The sequence below is a fragment of the Sprattus sprattus genome (assembly GCF_963457725.1).
Source record: "Sprattus sprattus genome assembly, chromosome: 10".
Classification (NCBI taxonomy): Eukaryota; Metazoa; Chordata; class Actinopteri; order Clupeiformes; family Clupeidae; genus Sprattus; species Sprattus sprattus.
Genome location: NC_137908.1, coordinates 23,092,858 through 23,105,482, shown reverse-complemented (window position 1 = coordinate 23,105,482; position 12,625 = coordinate 23,092,858). Strand labels below are relative to the sequence as shown.

General features: G+C 38.9%; 1 protein-coding gene across 1 annotated transcript in view; it reads right to left on the bottom strand.

Annotated features, from left to right (window-relative positions):
• pcbp4 (poly(rC) binding protein 4) overlaps positions 1-12,625 on the bottom strand; it is a 68,066-nt gene that overhangs the window by 19,512 nt on the left and 35,929 nt on the right. The window contains exons 4-7 of the mRNA XM_080845878.1: positions 7,125-7,157; positions 5,166-5,282; positions 1,745-1,876; positions 1,092-1,220 (exon numbers count right to left, since the gene is read on the bottom strand). Coding sequence (XP_080702004.1) covers positions 1,092-1,220; positions 1,745-1,876; positions 5,166-5,282; positions 7,125-7,157 — 411 coding nt within the window. The remainder of the gene's footprint in view (positions 1-1,091; positions 1,221-1,744; positions 1,877-5,165; positions 5,283-7,124; positions 7,158-12,625) is intronic.

Here is a 12,625-nt window from a genome sequence, read left to right as displayed (position 1 = left end):
TTCTGATCTGACAATCAAGAATTTATTTTCTATACATTATATTCTATTCTATTGGACGCTAATGCTGGTGGTCGTGTGCTGCTTTTATAGCAGTGCAACTGAGTTAAGTTCTGTTTTTTTTTCTTCGAGGCAGGTATGATCTATTCAGAGCATCAACTGCCACGGCCTCCTCTCGTTTTGTCTGATATAATGTGTCAGTAGCCTTACACCAACTTTAAAACAGGTTAAATTAAGGTGACCAGACGCCCCCGGTTTCCGGGGACAGTCCCCGTTTTTTGCTTACATAGATTAAAACAATACGCTGTTTTGCAGGTGTTTACGTGTCTGAACTGATAATGTCCCCGGAATTTTGTCTCAGAAATATGATCACCTTAGGTTAAATAGGCTAACCTACTTCACTTCACTTGTGCTGTGTTCTGTTTGCTTAAAGCATATTTTGCTGATACTTACAAATAAACACCTATAGAATATGTAGTCTTATATTTAGTTGTAGGTTGTTACTTGAGTATCCTATAAGGTATCAGTTATGCAGGAAATATTGCTTCAACAGTAAATCTAGCAACAGTAAACCATGCATTTATTTCGTCCTATTATCTTAAATGCTTAAGTCAGTTTATTTTTTTCTCTGAGGTGACATACCCCCTATTTTTTTTTTACCTGCAACACAAAAATAAAGCAATACTTTATCATTAAAACCCTGAATGTGCTTTAACAGTTAAAATGTTTTTTTTTTTGTCAATCACAATGTTTGTGGTTACTGAGCAGGACAGTAATAGATTTGACTGCATCACATTAGAAGTTGCAATACAAAATACACTTTCAAATACAATTCCATATCCTTTTCTGTTGGTAGTAACAATAACTTCAGTAAAGGGCCCTGAAATCATCAAGTATTGATAACATGCTCTCCCACACTCTGATGGAGCGTGTGTGTATGTGTGTGTATGTCTCCCTTAGTCTGCCTTTCTAAAAATCTAAAGTTTGAGGTTGAATCCTTTGTGTTTTCATGCAAAGAAATCCACAACAGGGCCAACTGTAATTTCAATAACTACATGTTTGGTCTTGATAAAAATTGTAATTGTAAATCCTACCTCCAGTATTACAGTGCAAATAAGTTTGACACATTGGATGATCGAGTCCTGTGTGCCAGATATCGTGACTCCTCTCTCAGTGGAGTTGGGAAGGAGGTCTCCAGCTACCTGTACCTGAGCTCCTGTGCTCTGCCAGAAAGAAGAGGAGAGATATCAGATGCTCTGGGCGGCTTAGTGGAACAAAGGTTTTTGCACAGCCACTCTTATTATTAGATAAGACCCCACCCCACCCTGCATCAAAGGAAGGTGAAAAGTTGGCTTGTAATTGTAAATTAGTTTTCAAGACAGGGACAGTGCATAATAAAACATTAATCTTGTACAACAAGAGCATATGCATTGTGCCAGGTTCTAGCAGATTGCTGTTTTCCAACCTGGAGTCCCTGGGCAGGTTGATGGAATAGTTAGTACATAAAAACATAATAATAGATGTTGTGTCAATAGCTTGACACAACATTATGCATTACCTCATTCCTCCTGACAGAAAAAGGACAAAGAATATAAAATAACTGAGCCCTTACTGGCATCATAATGTATAAATTATGCAGCACAGCAAACAGCTAGGAAAACAGAAAGAGGGGAAGAAAGAGAGGTGTTCTGAAGGAGAAAGAAAGAAGCAAAGCAAGATACCAATAGATTCATTTTCTTCAACTCACCTCCCGGATCTCCTTGATTTTTGAACCACCCTTGCCAATGAGTGAGCCGCACTGGCTTGCAGGAATGACCAATCGTAAGGTAACTGGAGGTTTGCTGGTAACCGTACCATTTGCCACAAGAGCAGAAAGATCCTGAGTCAGTGGGATACATAAGAAGACAGGTGTGAATATGAAAAGGTAGATAAGACTGTTTGCTATTTAATATGTGGCTGCTGTACACAAACTGGCAAAATGTGCCACTGGAAATAGCAAAGTGGCAGCAGCTATACATGACCCAACATTCAGGTCATAATAATTGTATAGTTCAACCTAAATTCTATCCATAATTCTATTAGAATCTAGCAGGTTTAAATGAGTCACAATCCTTTAAATGTAAGATACACTATTTTGCGTTACATTAATATTGCAATGCGCTATTGCAAAAGTTGTGCCAAGCTCATTGGCAGGTCAAGTAGAATGCTAGACTTATTCTGCTCCCAAACCATAGCAGACAGAAAACCATTTAAATTGTTTGAATATCACTGGTCACTGCAATTTCTACCTGTAGCTATCCATATGGAAATTTCCTTAGACTTCCAGTTGCTTCTGCAGATTTCATTTTCTAAAATTGGTTAATCTACCCACCATCCCTGCTATGAACAGTACGTTTTTTTTTTTTTAGAAAAGCACAGCTATTGTGTAGCAACCAACACATTTGGTATTGTCACAACCTCAGCTGCACGCTCCTCTGTTCCTGTTCCTGCTCTTGCTCCATTTGCTACTCCAGTCCGTTCATCCTCTCCTGTGTTTAGTATTTCCCTCAGACCTTAGTTTTTCCTCGATGTTTGGTTCACAGATGTTTGGCTCACCTGTAGCCAATGTGTTAATTAAGTTTAGTTCCCACCTGTAGCCAATGTATTCATTGAGCTCCTATGTAAGCCTTAGAATTTTCCTTTGTCTTTGTGTGTAATTGTTTGTGATCAGCAAGATGTACTGTGTTCTCCAGTCCTGTGAACTTTGCATTGTTTGCCCATCGTGGCACTTTGATTAATATAAGTAAAACACACCGTGAGCGTTTGCATCCTATTTCTTGTTTCAAGTCTCCAGTTTGTGACAGGTTTTGAGATTTTCTTCTCATTTCAACACCAAATGTTTTTACGAAAGTGTAAAGCACTCTACGGAGTAAATTAAGTGATTACCTTCATATCAATATGCTTTTTGAAGCTTTTTGTAACTACAAAACAGGTCATCAGTTGGAAGGTCAAAGCAAAATTTGACAGTGATGGTTATATTCAGACAGGATTTTTGAAGGAAAAATGCCTGTATAATATGCAATCCTATTTTCAATCTCCAGTGTATTCATGCTGAACATTTTTTGTGAATTACAAGGAAACGATCAGTGTTGCTTTTTACATGAAATATAGTGCAGTCAGGTCAGATTTGACATGAAAAGCTTTGAATTCAGAATTAGTTTGAATTCAAAATATGTTTTTTTTGCAATAAATGAGTGGTTATCAGTAGTCATCAGTCAAAGGGAGATAATTGAGATATTGAAACAAATCTTTCTGTAGAATTCAACTCAATTTCTTCATGGTCAAAATATAAATGTTCTCAAATGTCTTCATCTTTTATTTGTTTTCTGTTAAATTCAGTGTTATAAATCATTTAAATAGATTTTAGTTTTTAAAATTAGTCATTTGGTTAAAAAAATATTTACTAAATTGGCCACCCCAGTGCTTGGAGGTCCAACATTTCTTAATTAGTTTCCATGGCCATTGGCAACAGGTTTTGTGCTTGTCATTCACATGTTTCAAATAATTCCGCAAGTAGTATGTTCACTTTTTGACAGACAGACCAGAAATTCAGTGCATCTTGAAGTCAGAAAGTAACATGTTGCTACGCAAACACCTTACACTTTAAAGTTCTATTTGATGCAAATGAATATTGCTGTTTTCCTGTTCTGACATTATCTTCCTCTGTACCCCCTGTTCTGCTTCATGTACTCTCTCTTTGTCTCAGGAAGAGCAAATAGCTAAGACCAGACTGATTAGCATTCAAATGGCATATGTGAGGATTCGAAATCCAGAGAGATTAATTTGTCCCCGATCCAGTTATTTGGAATCTCAGTCATCACCTAGATAATTGCAACAGGTATGCAATTACTCTATGTGCAGATTATATGTGCAAATTCTGTAGAAAGCTTTGCTGTGTGTTGTGTTACGACAGAGGCCAGCAACGTTAGGCCACCGGCTGTCTGGTTGTTGAAGCACATATAGGCTCTACAAGCGGTGCGGCCAAGCACAAGCTGTGCAGATGCTTGTAATACCATTGTTCTAAAGCGGATTTATTAATTTGAAAAATCTCTGGTGCTTGTGTCCTGCGAGGGCATCGAGTTGCCAGACTGATCCCTATAAGCAGATATAATATCTGGGTAAGAGTGTAGGCCTGGGGGGCATTGAGTTGCCAGAGTGGTCCCTTTTAGTAGGGGCAACGAGTGCCCCCCTTTGAAGGCCTGCACTCTGCCGGGGGCATCGAGTTGCTAGGGTGGACCCTGAAGTTGGACCCCCCTAGGTTGTATTGAATCAGCTGGACCTTCAATTTTTGTGAACAATCAGCCAGAGCTAAAATGTCTGCACATAGAACAGTCCTGTTCGTGACAACTGGCTTCATTGTTTATTACCAGGTCCACAACGACAATTTTGAACTTTGTTTCAGTGTGCTTTGTGTGTTTGTCTGTTTTATGTGTATGTCCAATGGGTAATGTGAATGTCCCATGGGTTTCAGTATTGTGTAGGGCCTACAGTATATTTCTATTTAAAACAAAACAGAATCATGAAACATTTGGTGGCATTCGGTTTTGGGATATTTATGTTAGGTTACCATTGCTAAATTCCCTACTATAGCTTTAAACACTGAAGCAGCAATTGGCCAGCCAAACAATGCATTGCCTACAAAAATGGCTAATGGCTTTTCTCTCTAAATATATTTTTGTGGAAGTCTCAGATTCACAGCTTGCTGCTGGTCTACTTGTGTCCTACTTAGGCATTAATCTCTGTGCTCTTTGAATGAGGTTTTATTGTGGTCTACCAGACTGTCAAAATGGAAATAAATACTTTGAATTCACAGCTGGCCAAGATCTTCAATGGCTATCGAATAAATCTGCAAAAAGAAATCTGCTTGCCACAGCCATTGCTACTAGGACAACACTTCCGTTATGACTAATGGAAATAGGAAGGATCTAGCAGTGGAACTGGGAGTGGCAGATTTCTAGACGTTTTTTCCTTGATTTTTTTTAGATTTTCACTAAAGTGAAGTGTGTCCATGTGTTTGTTCACATGTGTTTGTCCATTGTTATGAATATTTACAATATCCCATGTACATCTGCGTCCTTTTCTCTGAGGCAGAAATCCATGTGTGATGTGTGCAAATGCGTGTCTGGTACCTCCTCCAGCTTGACTGTGATCATGGTGAAGGCTCGGAACACGCATTCAGTGGGTCCTGTGATGGTTATGATGCGTTCTGGACATGACCCCTCTGAGATGTTGATGCGGGCACTGCTCTGTACAGACAGAACAAACACAATTAGTGTCTCTCTCATATTAAGGCTGGACAACAACATTGTCTCTGACCCCAAACACAGTGAATACAAATTGTTACTATCAACCCACAGATACAGGATTCGAAGTAAGGTTATACTAAAGCACTCTTTTGTGAAGCAGTCAATCCTAAAATTAAATATCGCATTTAAGGTCAGATCAAATATAATTTGAAGGGACTTGAATGTGTATTTTGTGATTGTAAGAGTCAGGTTGAATGTATGCATCTTTGCTTCTTGACCTATTTTTTTTGTTTCATTGTGATGCAAGACAAATCATCCTCATCATCATCTCTCTTCTGGCTCAAAGTGTGTCACATGCTTGGATGTAAGCCCTTCTATTTCCTTTGCTGGGTTGCTCACGCTTGGTTGTACGTCACTCTATTTTGTTTGTCTGTGTGCTTGACTATGAGCTCTAAGATATTAAAATATGCATGAGGAGGAAGTGAAATCATGTTCTCTTTTCTCTGTAGCCCAGTAATGACTCAAGTCTGTGCTTGTCAGGCTGGTTGTATGTGGTTGTGTGCTATACTCTTACTTATCTCACCTCCATGTGATGTCAGTCATTCTAAACCACCTCTACATCTTAACTCTTATTTTTTTATCCTTTTATTTATTTTAGATTTTTTTGTCTTTATATGTAAAGCAAGTTGAGTTGAACATGTGTATGAAATGCAGTATATAAATAAAGTTGCCTTGCCTAACATAATTTCCGCGCTCCCTCCTATCTATTTCCTTGTCTATCACTGTCTCTGTGATTCCACTTATTTATTCTCAGTCTCCTCTCTTTTCACATTCTTCCCCTTTCCTCGGTCTGAAATGCAGTTCCCCATCTAGTCACCACAGCGAAACTGGCTCTACTCTTTCTGCTTCATCTTCCTCTTCCTGTTGGCAAAACAAAATCCAGCAATTCACCCTTACAGTGAACCCACCAGAAGATACGGAGATCATTATGCCTTCTATTTATACTGCTTATGAAATAACCCTTTCTCTTTACTGACACAGGGTTCTGAAGAACACACTGCAAGAGAAAGATCTTGTTTCCTTTGTTTCCTCTAAAGGTCAGCCATGACTCAAGTTGACATTAAAGACATTAGAGAATCAACCTCATTTAACAGCTTTAAAATAAATCTTAAAACATGGTTAATAAATAGCCAAAAATGTGAGCATTAGTGGGTCAGTAGAACTTATATATTGGGATTTTATTTTATTTTGTCAGTTATGTTTGATATATATGTTAATGTCTTTTAAAAGTTGTTTAGCCACTATCACTCTGTTATGTTTGATATACATGTTAATGCCTATTTAAAGTTGTTTAGCCATTAACACCCTGGCAGGGGGACTGCCAATGGAAACTAGCCTTTTGGCTACAATTGGGTACATTTACATTTTAATGTTTATTAATGTACACTGTCCCTCTTCAACAAATAAACTGAACTGAACTGAAGTGTGCCATTCTTAGCATGTATTCTATTCATGAATAAGATCATGCCTTTCAATTTACATCAAGTGCAATCTGGTCTTAATTGGGATGTAATCAGGAGTGGAGGATGAAGAGCAGAAAGAGACGTTATCCTCAATGCCACCAAAGAAGGCCAATTTGCATGTTAAAACTATTGTTCTGCTGGCTCTATTATGGAGCCTAACCAAGCATTTTTCATAATGTACAAAGCAGCTTCGAGACACCAGTGCTGGAACCATTTAGTTCAGTGATTTCCTTGTTTCATTTCATTTATTTTATGTGAATTGTGTGATTCTGAGTCTGCTTGCATACACTTAACACAGCAAGGTTTTATGTAGGCTTACCTCTTCTCGTATTCTCTTGACAGTCTCTCCTTTCTGTGGAAGAGAAGTTAACACATCTTAGATAACATTTGAACAATTGTAGCTTTCCGTATATAAACCTTTCCATTTGATCATGTTGTCATGACTGCCAAAACAAAGACCAATGATACCCCAACCACACTGAAAACATGTCTTCTGCCATTGGACAGCAAACATCATGAGAAGTTTCAAGATAACCCTTTGCAATCTTTGGAATAAATTGAGCATTTGACCTATTTGAGTGCTGCTAATGGCAAACTTAAAGGCTGTCTCAGATTGGAATTTGTTGTACTCCTGTTTGTTTGAGAGCAATAAAGGTCGGAATTGACACTTTTAAAAGGTGCCCCCAACCTTTTCACTTTACATTTTTTTGAAACAAGACATTTTAAGAGCAGGAGACCAGTGAAGCAAAGATGCATATGATTTGAGAGAATGATGATAGCATTTTGACTTTACACTCAAAGCAAGGCTGTTTTTGAGGTTATTGTGAAAATGTAAACATGATTATTACAGCGCCACCTTGAGGCCTATGTGTGTTTATGTATGTGCTAGAAAAGTGAGAGAAATTTCCAACCCACCTGCTAATTTAGTTTTTTTTAGGCCTTAAGTTTTTTGCTGCCCAAACACAGCTTCAAATTAAAATTAAAATGAATTAATATTTACGTCATATCAAAATAAATTAATATTACACACAAAGCTACCAAGTGTTAAGATCGTTCCTAAAGCTAGAGATAGCGAGTATAGTTAATGGCTAGGTTAACTGGCGTGAGACCTTGCATGTTTTACACACCTCTCGTGGGGGTTCGAGCTCAGTAGCATCCCATTAAATAGGCAGTTAGGTGGGAATACACAAACCCGTTTCTTTATTGTTATGGAAGACTGAGTGTGAATGAAAATGTGTTCTATCCCATGTTTTTTGTACCCAATACATTAATGGGATTCATATGTGAAAGATGGAGAGAGACCTGGGAAAGAATTTCACTGAAAAAAGTAAATATATGAACCACGATTTATAGTCAGGAAACAAGGGTAAAGGATTATTGTGACATAGGAGATAACCACTAAAAAAAGTTACATTGTTCAGTATACATTGTTTGCATGTGAAGTATCTATGTGTGATATCAAATAAAATGTTGTTGTCGACATATTGCACATAACACACATTAGCCATCGTAATTTATCACAAGCTAGCTGAGAAAGATTTGCAAAGTTGTGATCTTTCAAGGCATTTGCTTTGAGATTGACAAAGACTGAACAAACGTTTTGGCATGAGATGAATTTATTTGTGTGCTAGCCTGAGACGGGACTAAGTTAAATGAATTTGGCATTTTTGCTAGCGCCTTAACCCCCGTAAAAATGGGCTGACTAGTTTTATGATCAAAAAGAACAGAGTCAACAAATTTGCAACAACAGCAAGCAAGCTTGCTTGTCTAACAGCAAGAAGGCCAGCTCAGGATCTGTCTTGCATCCTTGTTATCCCTTCTACCTCTCACCGAGTAAAGCCAGTGAGAGATCAACTTTTGTCTGGTCTCTTGCTTGGTTACTTTCTCTTTTTCTCTTTCTTGCTTCCTCAATGATGCCCATACGGGTCTTTACATTTAAATATATATGTACCCCTTTCTTCTTCTTCTTGTTCTTTTACGAACTGTATTCGCAATATTTTTGGATAGATTTGATTTAAAGAAAAACTAAAAATGTCCATACTGAGAATACCGAGCTAGCTTCTTCTTATAGCTAGCTGAAGGCTCTGACCTATAGTTGTTGGTGTGTGTTGTGGTTCTGTAAACTTTACAGTGTAAAGCATTATGCTGTTCTCTCGAGAGTTCTCTTGCATGGTCCACCAAAGTAACATTGTACAATACCAGACGTCCAGGGCCCAGAAGGGTGATGACACTATTCTCCCTATTACAGGTCAGTGTACCATCAAAAATATTTTGAAGTTGCTTTTTTAAGGTCACGTATAGTTCGGAGGCTCCAAGGTCATGGGCTCATATCCTAATGGAGGAAACCACACATTAATGCACATTCAGCCCACATCAACCAACTGACAGAGAATATCTTAAGGGCACCACCTCAACCGAATGAAATGGCAAGAATACAAAAGCAGAAAAGACAAGCCCCATAGTACACCAGGGTAAAATGAGCCAAAAATTGAAAACTGAGGGGTACGTTCTTCATTGGTGTTGTCAGAACATATAAGCATAGCGAGGCATTTGGTTCGAATGTGTGTGTGTCTTATGATTAAGCCCAGCGGCGTACATGACTAGACGGGCCCGATTACAGACCTCATTCCCCCCTTACCGTTGTAAAGACAGGTGAATTTAGCTATATTGCAACCTTGCGAGGCGCAGGAAAATGTACTTTTGATGTACAATACACATTAAGGGCAGAGATGGGCAAAAATACATCAAAATGTATTTTGATACAAAATACAAAATACCCCTCAAATAAATGTATCAAAATAAAATACAAAATACTGATGCCAGAAAATGTAACAAAATACAATACATGTATTTTGTATTTTTAAAAAACAGGAAATACTTTTTCTGAATTTTCAGTTTTCTCACAATTTGATATAGCAGAACATTCAGGTTTGGGCTATTCAGTGGCGTAACATAGTAACCACGGGGCCAGGTGCAGGCTATTATGATGGGCCCATGTCAGTGCCACAGGGCTCTCATTGCAATCTCTATGGCTTCCGGGAGGGCTATCCCCACTGTGCTTTCGTCATACGTAATTGCCAGGTAAGGACTAGGACGTGATCTGGCACTCCACTTTGTGAATGAGGCGCGCCTCACCTAGGACGCGATCTGGCACTCCGCGCCGATGATACTCTTTTTAAAGATCTCAGCCTACTAAAAACGTTGTTGAGACTCTTACTAAAGATCTTACTCATTCTCACAGAGACAAAACAATACACGTAGCCTACTATAAACGTTGTTGAGATTTTTATTAAGTTGAAAGTCGGTAACAAAACAGAGACAAATAGCTACACGTCAAGCAATGTCATTTATTTCCTAAAATACGTTTTACGAATCCAACTTACATTACCACTGCACACTCACCATCTTACAGATAACGTATAGAAGTTGTACTAGCATTTGTATTCAAGGTTTATACTTTAATCTACCAAAGTACTCACTGTTTAACAATACAATTTTCACAAGTTACAGATTATCTTTGACAACATTGGCCCCCACATGTGATTGACAACACTGGCGCACACATGTGACATCACACAGATAAATGACCGTGTAGCTATTTGTTTTGTCTCTGTGAGAATGAGTAAGATCTTCAGTGCGAGTCTCAACAACGTTTATAGTAGGCTAAGAACTTTAATAAGAGTCTCATGTGCGCCCGGGCCCCTGCCTCTATGCAATGCGGCGCGGAGTGCAAGATCGCGTCCTAGGTGAGGCACGCCTCATTCACAAAGTGGAGCATCTCGCCCAGGCGTGGAGTGCCAGATCGCGTCCTAGGTGAGGCGCGCTTCATTCACAAAGTGGAGAGTCTCGCCCAGGCACAGAGTGCCAGATCGCGTCCTAGGTGAGGTGCTACTAATTCACAAAGTGGAGAGTATTGCCCAGGCGCAGAGTGCCAGATCGCGTCCTAGGTGAGGTGCGCCTCATTCACAAAGTGGAGAGTCTCGCCCAGGCGCAGAGTGCCAGATTGCGTCCCGGACCTTAGCTCTAATTGCGTGTAAGGACATCACAAGGCTTTCATCAAGTCACATTGTGTCAAGATGGCTAACGTTCAGTGCAACAACTCGATTCGCTCTTTGAAAGAACCTGCTTTAAGTCGGTGTACTAATGAAGATAAATTGACAAGGATCAAGACAGCTTTCTAAGTTTTCGACTACAACCCTGTTTTGTGAAAAAAATTGATCATGAGAGAGTCATGAGAGAGCTCTGGGGTGATTTCCTTTTCGCCCCAAAAAGGGGCGGGCCATAAGAAGCAACACCTTTGGCAAATTGACTGATTCGACAATTCAGAGGCAGATCAGATGGTCTCATGGTAGAATCCGACAGAAAAAAAATCTCCTTCTGCCTAAACACTGGAGAAAGTAATTTGAGTATTTTAAATACAAAATTACTCCACTCTAAAGTATTTTGTTACAAATTACATTCAATTTTTTATCGGCCCTATCAAATACAAATTACAAAATACTCAAAAGCAAATTAACTTGTATTTCAAATACAAGTAATTGAAATACTGCCTATCTCTGATTAAGGGTTGCTACAATATGTCCTGAAAACACTAATGAACACAGTATTTCAGAGATCAAACTGATTTTGGAGAAACAATGTATAATGAGCAGATAGACAACACATGGGAAAACATTTATACAACTTTTTCAGGGGGTTATCAAACAATCTTGTGAATGACGAACATTTACATGGATTTATGGGAACAGCCGCTCGACAGCGCCTCGTCTGCTGCAACCAGACTCCTTAAAACCAACCTACTCTGAGGAGTTCATAGTCCAGGTAGTTTGTCTCCTTAAGTTTTTAGGGAATGCTGTCATGTGCAGTGGCCTTAAATGCAGCAGCAGGTAGGCAGTTCAGATTGTGGACTGTTTGTCATTGCAAGTTGCATACCCCAGTGTGGTGAGAAGCACCCCTGTTGTACCTGTCCAAGTCATGGAGGTTGAGGTGCATTACTACTGCAGGCAAACTGTTTGGGAAGGTAAGGATCCTGTGGTAACCTGTGGCAGGTGTGGTAAGGTCTTCCATCAGAACTGCATCTTTCCTCCAAGTTTCCCAGGGTTATGCTTTAAAGTTATGTACAGTAATATGAATATAGTAATGAGATTTCCAATTAAGTGTTACGTTTAAATTAAGCTCAACATTTCCTAATATGTTCAATCTTTGTTATACGAGTTCATTTTATGTTATTGTTGATGTTATAATTACTGTGCATTTGCTTGTTTGTTGTTGTATTGTTAAACTTGTTGGGTGCTGTTGAACTTGTTGTTACAGTAACACAAAACCCCTCTCTGTGGCTTGTACCTTGACATGGGTGAGAGGGCTTTCCACTTAATAATACAATTGATGTACCCTTGTTTGTGTCGTTCATTGTGTCGTGTCAGAATTGCACCAGCCATTTATTTATTTATTTATTTCAATTTGCCATCACTGAATATACTGCAAAGGGGAGCTGTTCAGGTAATCTATGTTTAAGATGAAATAAAGAATGCAGAACCTACTTTTGCAAATGGGAAATACGAATCTACAATCTCTTTTTGCTGAGAGAAGGCAAAGAGAACCGACGCTCATTGGAGGAGCAGATTGGTTGAGAGGGGGAATAGAGGGAATCATAGCTGTACTATAAGCTAGAGTGACAGAGGTGTTACATGTGTCCTCTTCACTCCCTTAACTGCATTTCGTTGTCTCAGTACTTGTACTCTGTGCAATGACAATAAAGTTGAATCTAATCTAATCTAATCTAATCTTTGGCTGATCAAAGACCAAAGGCCTCATTCAGAA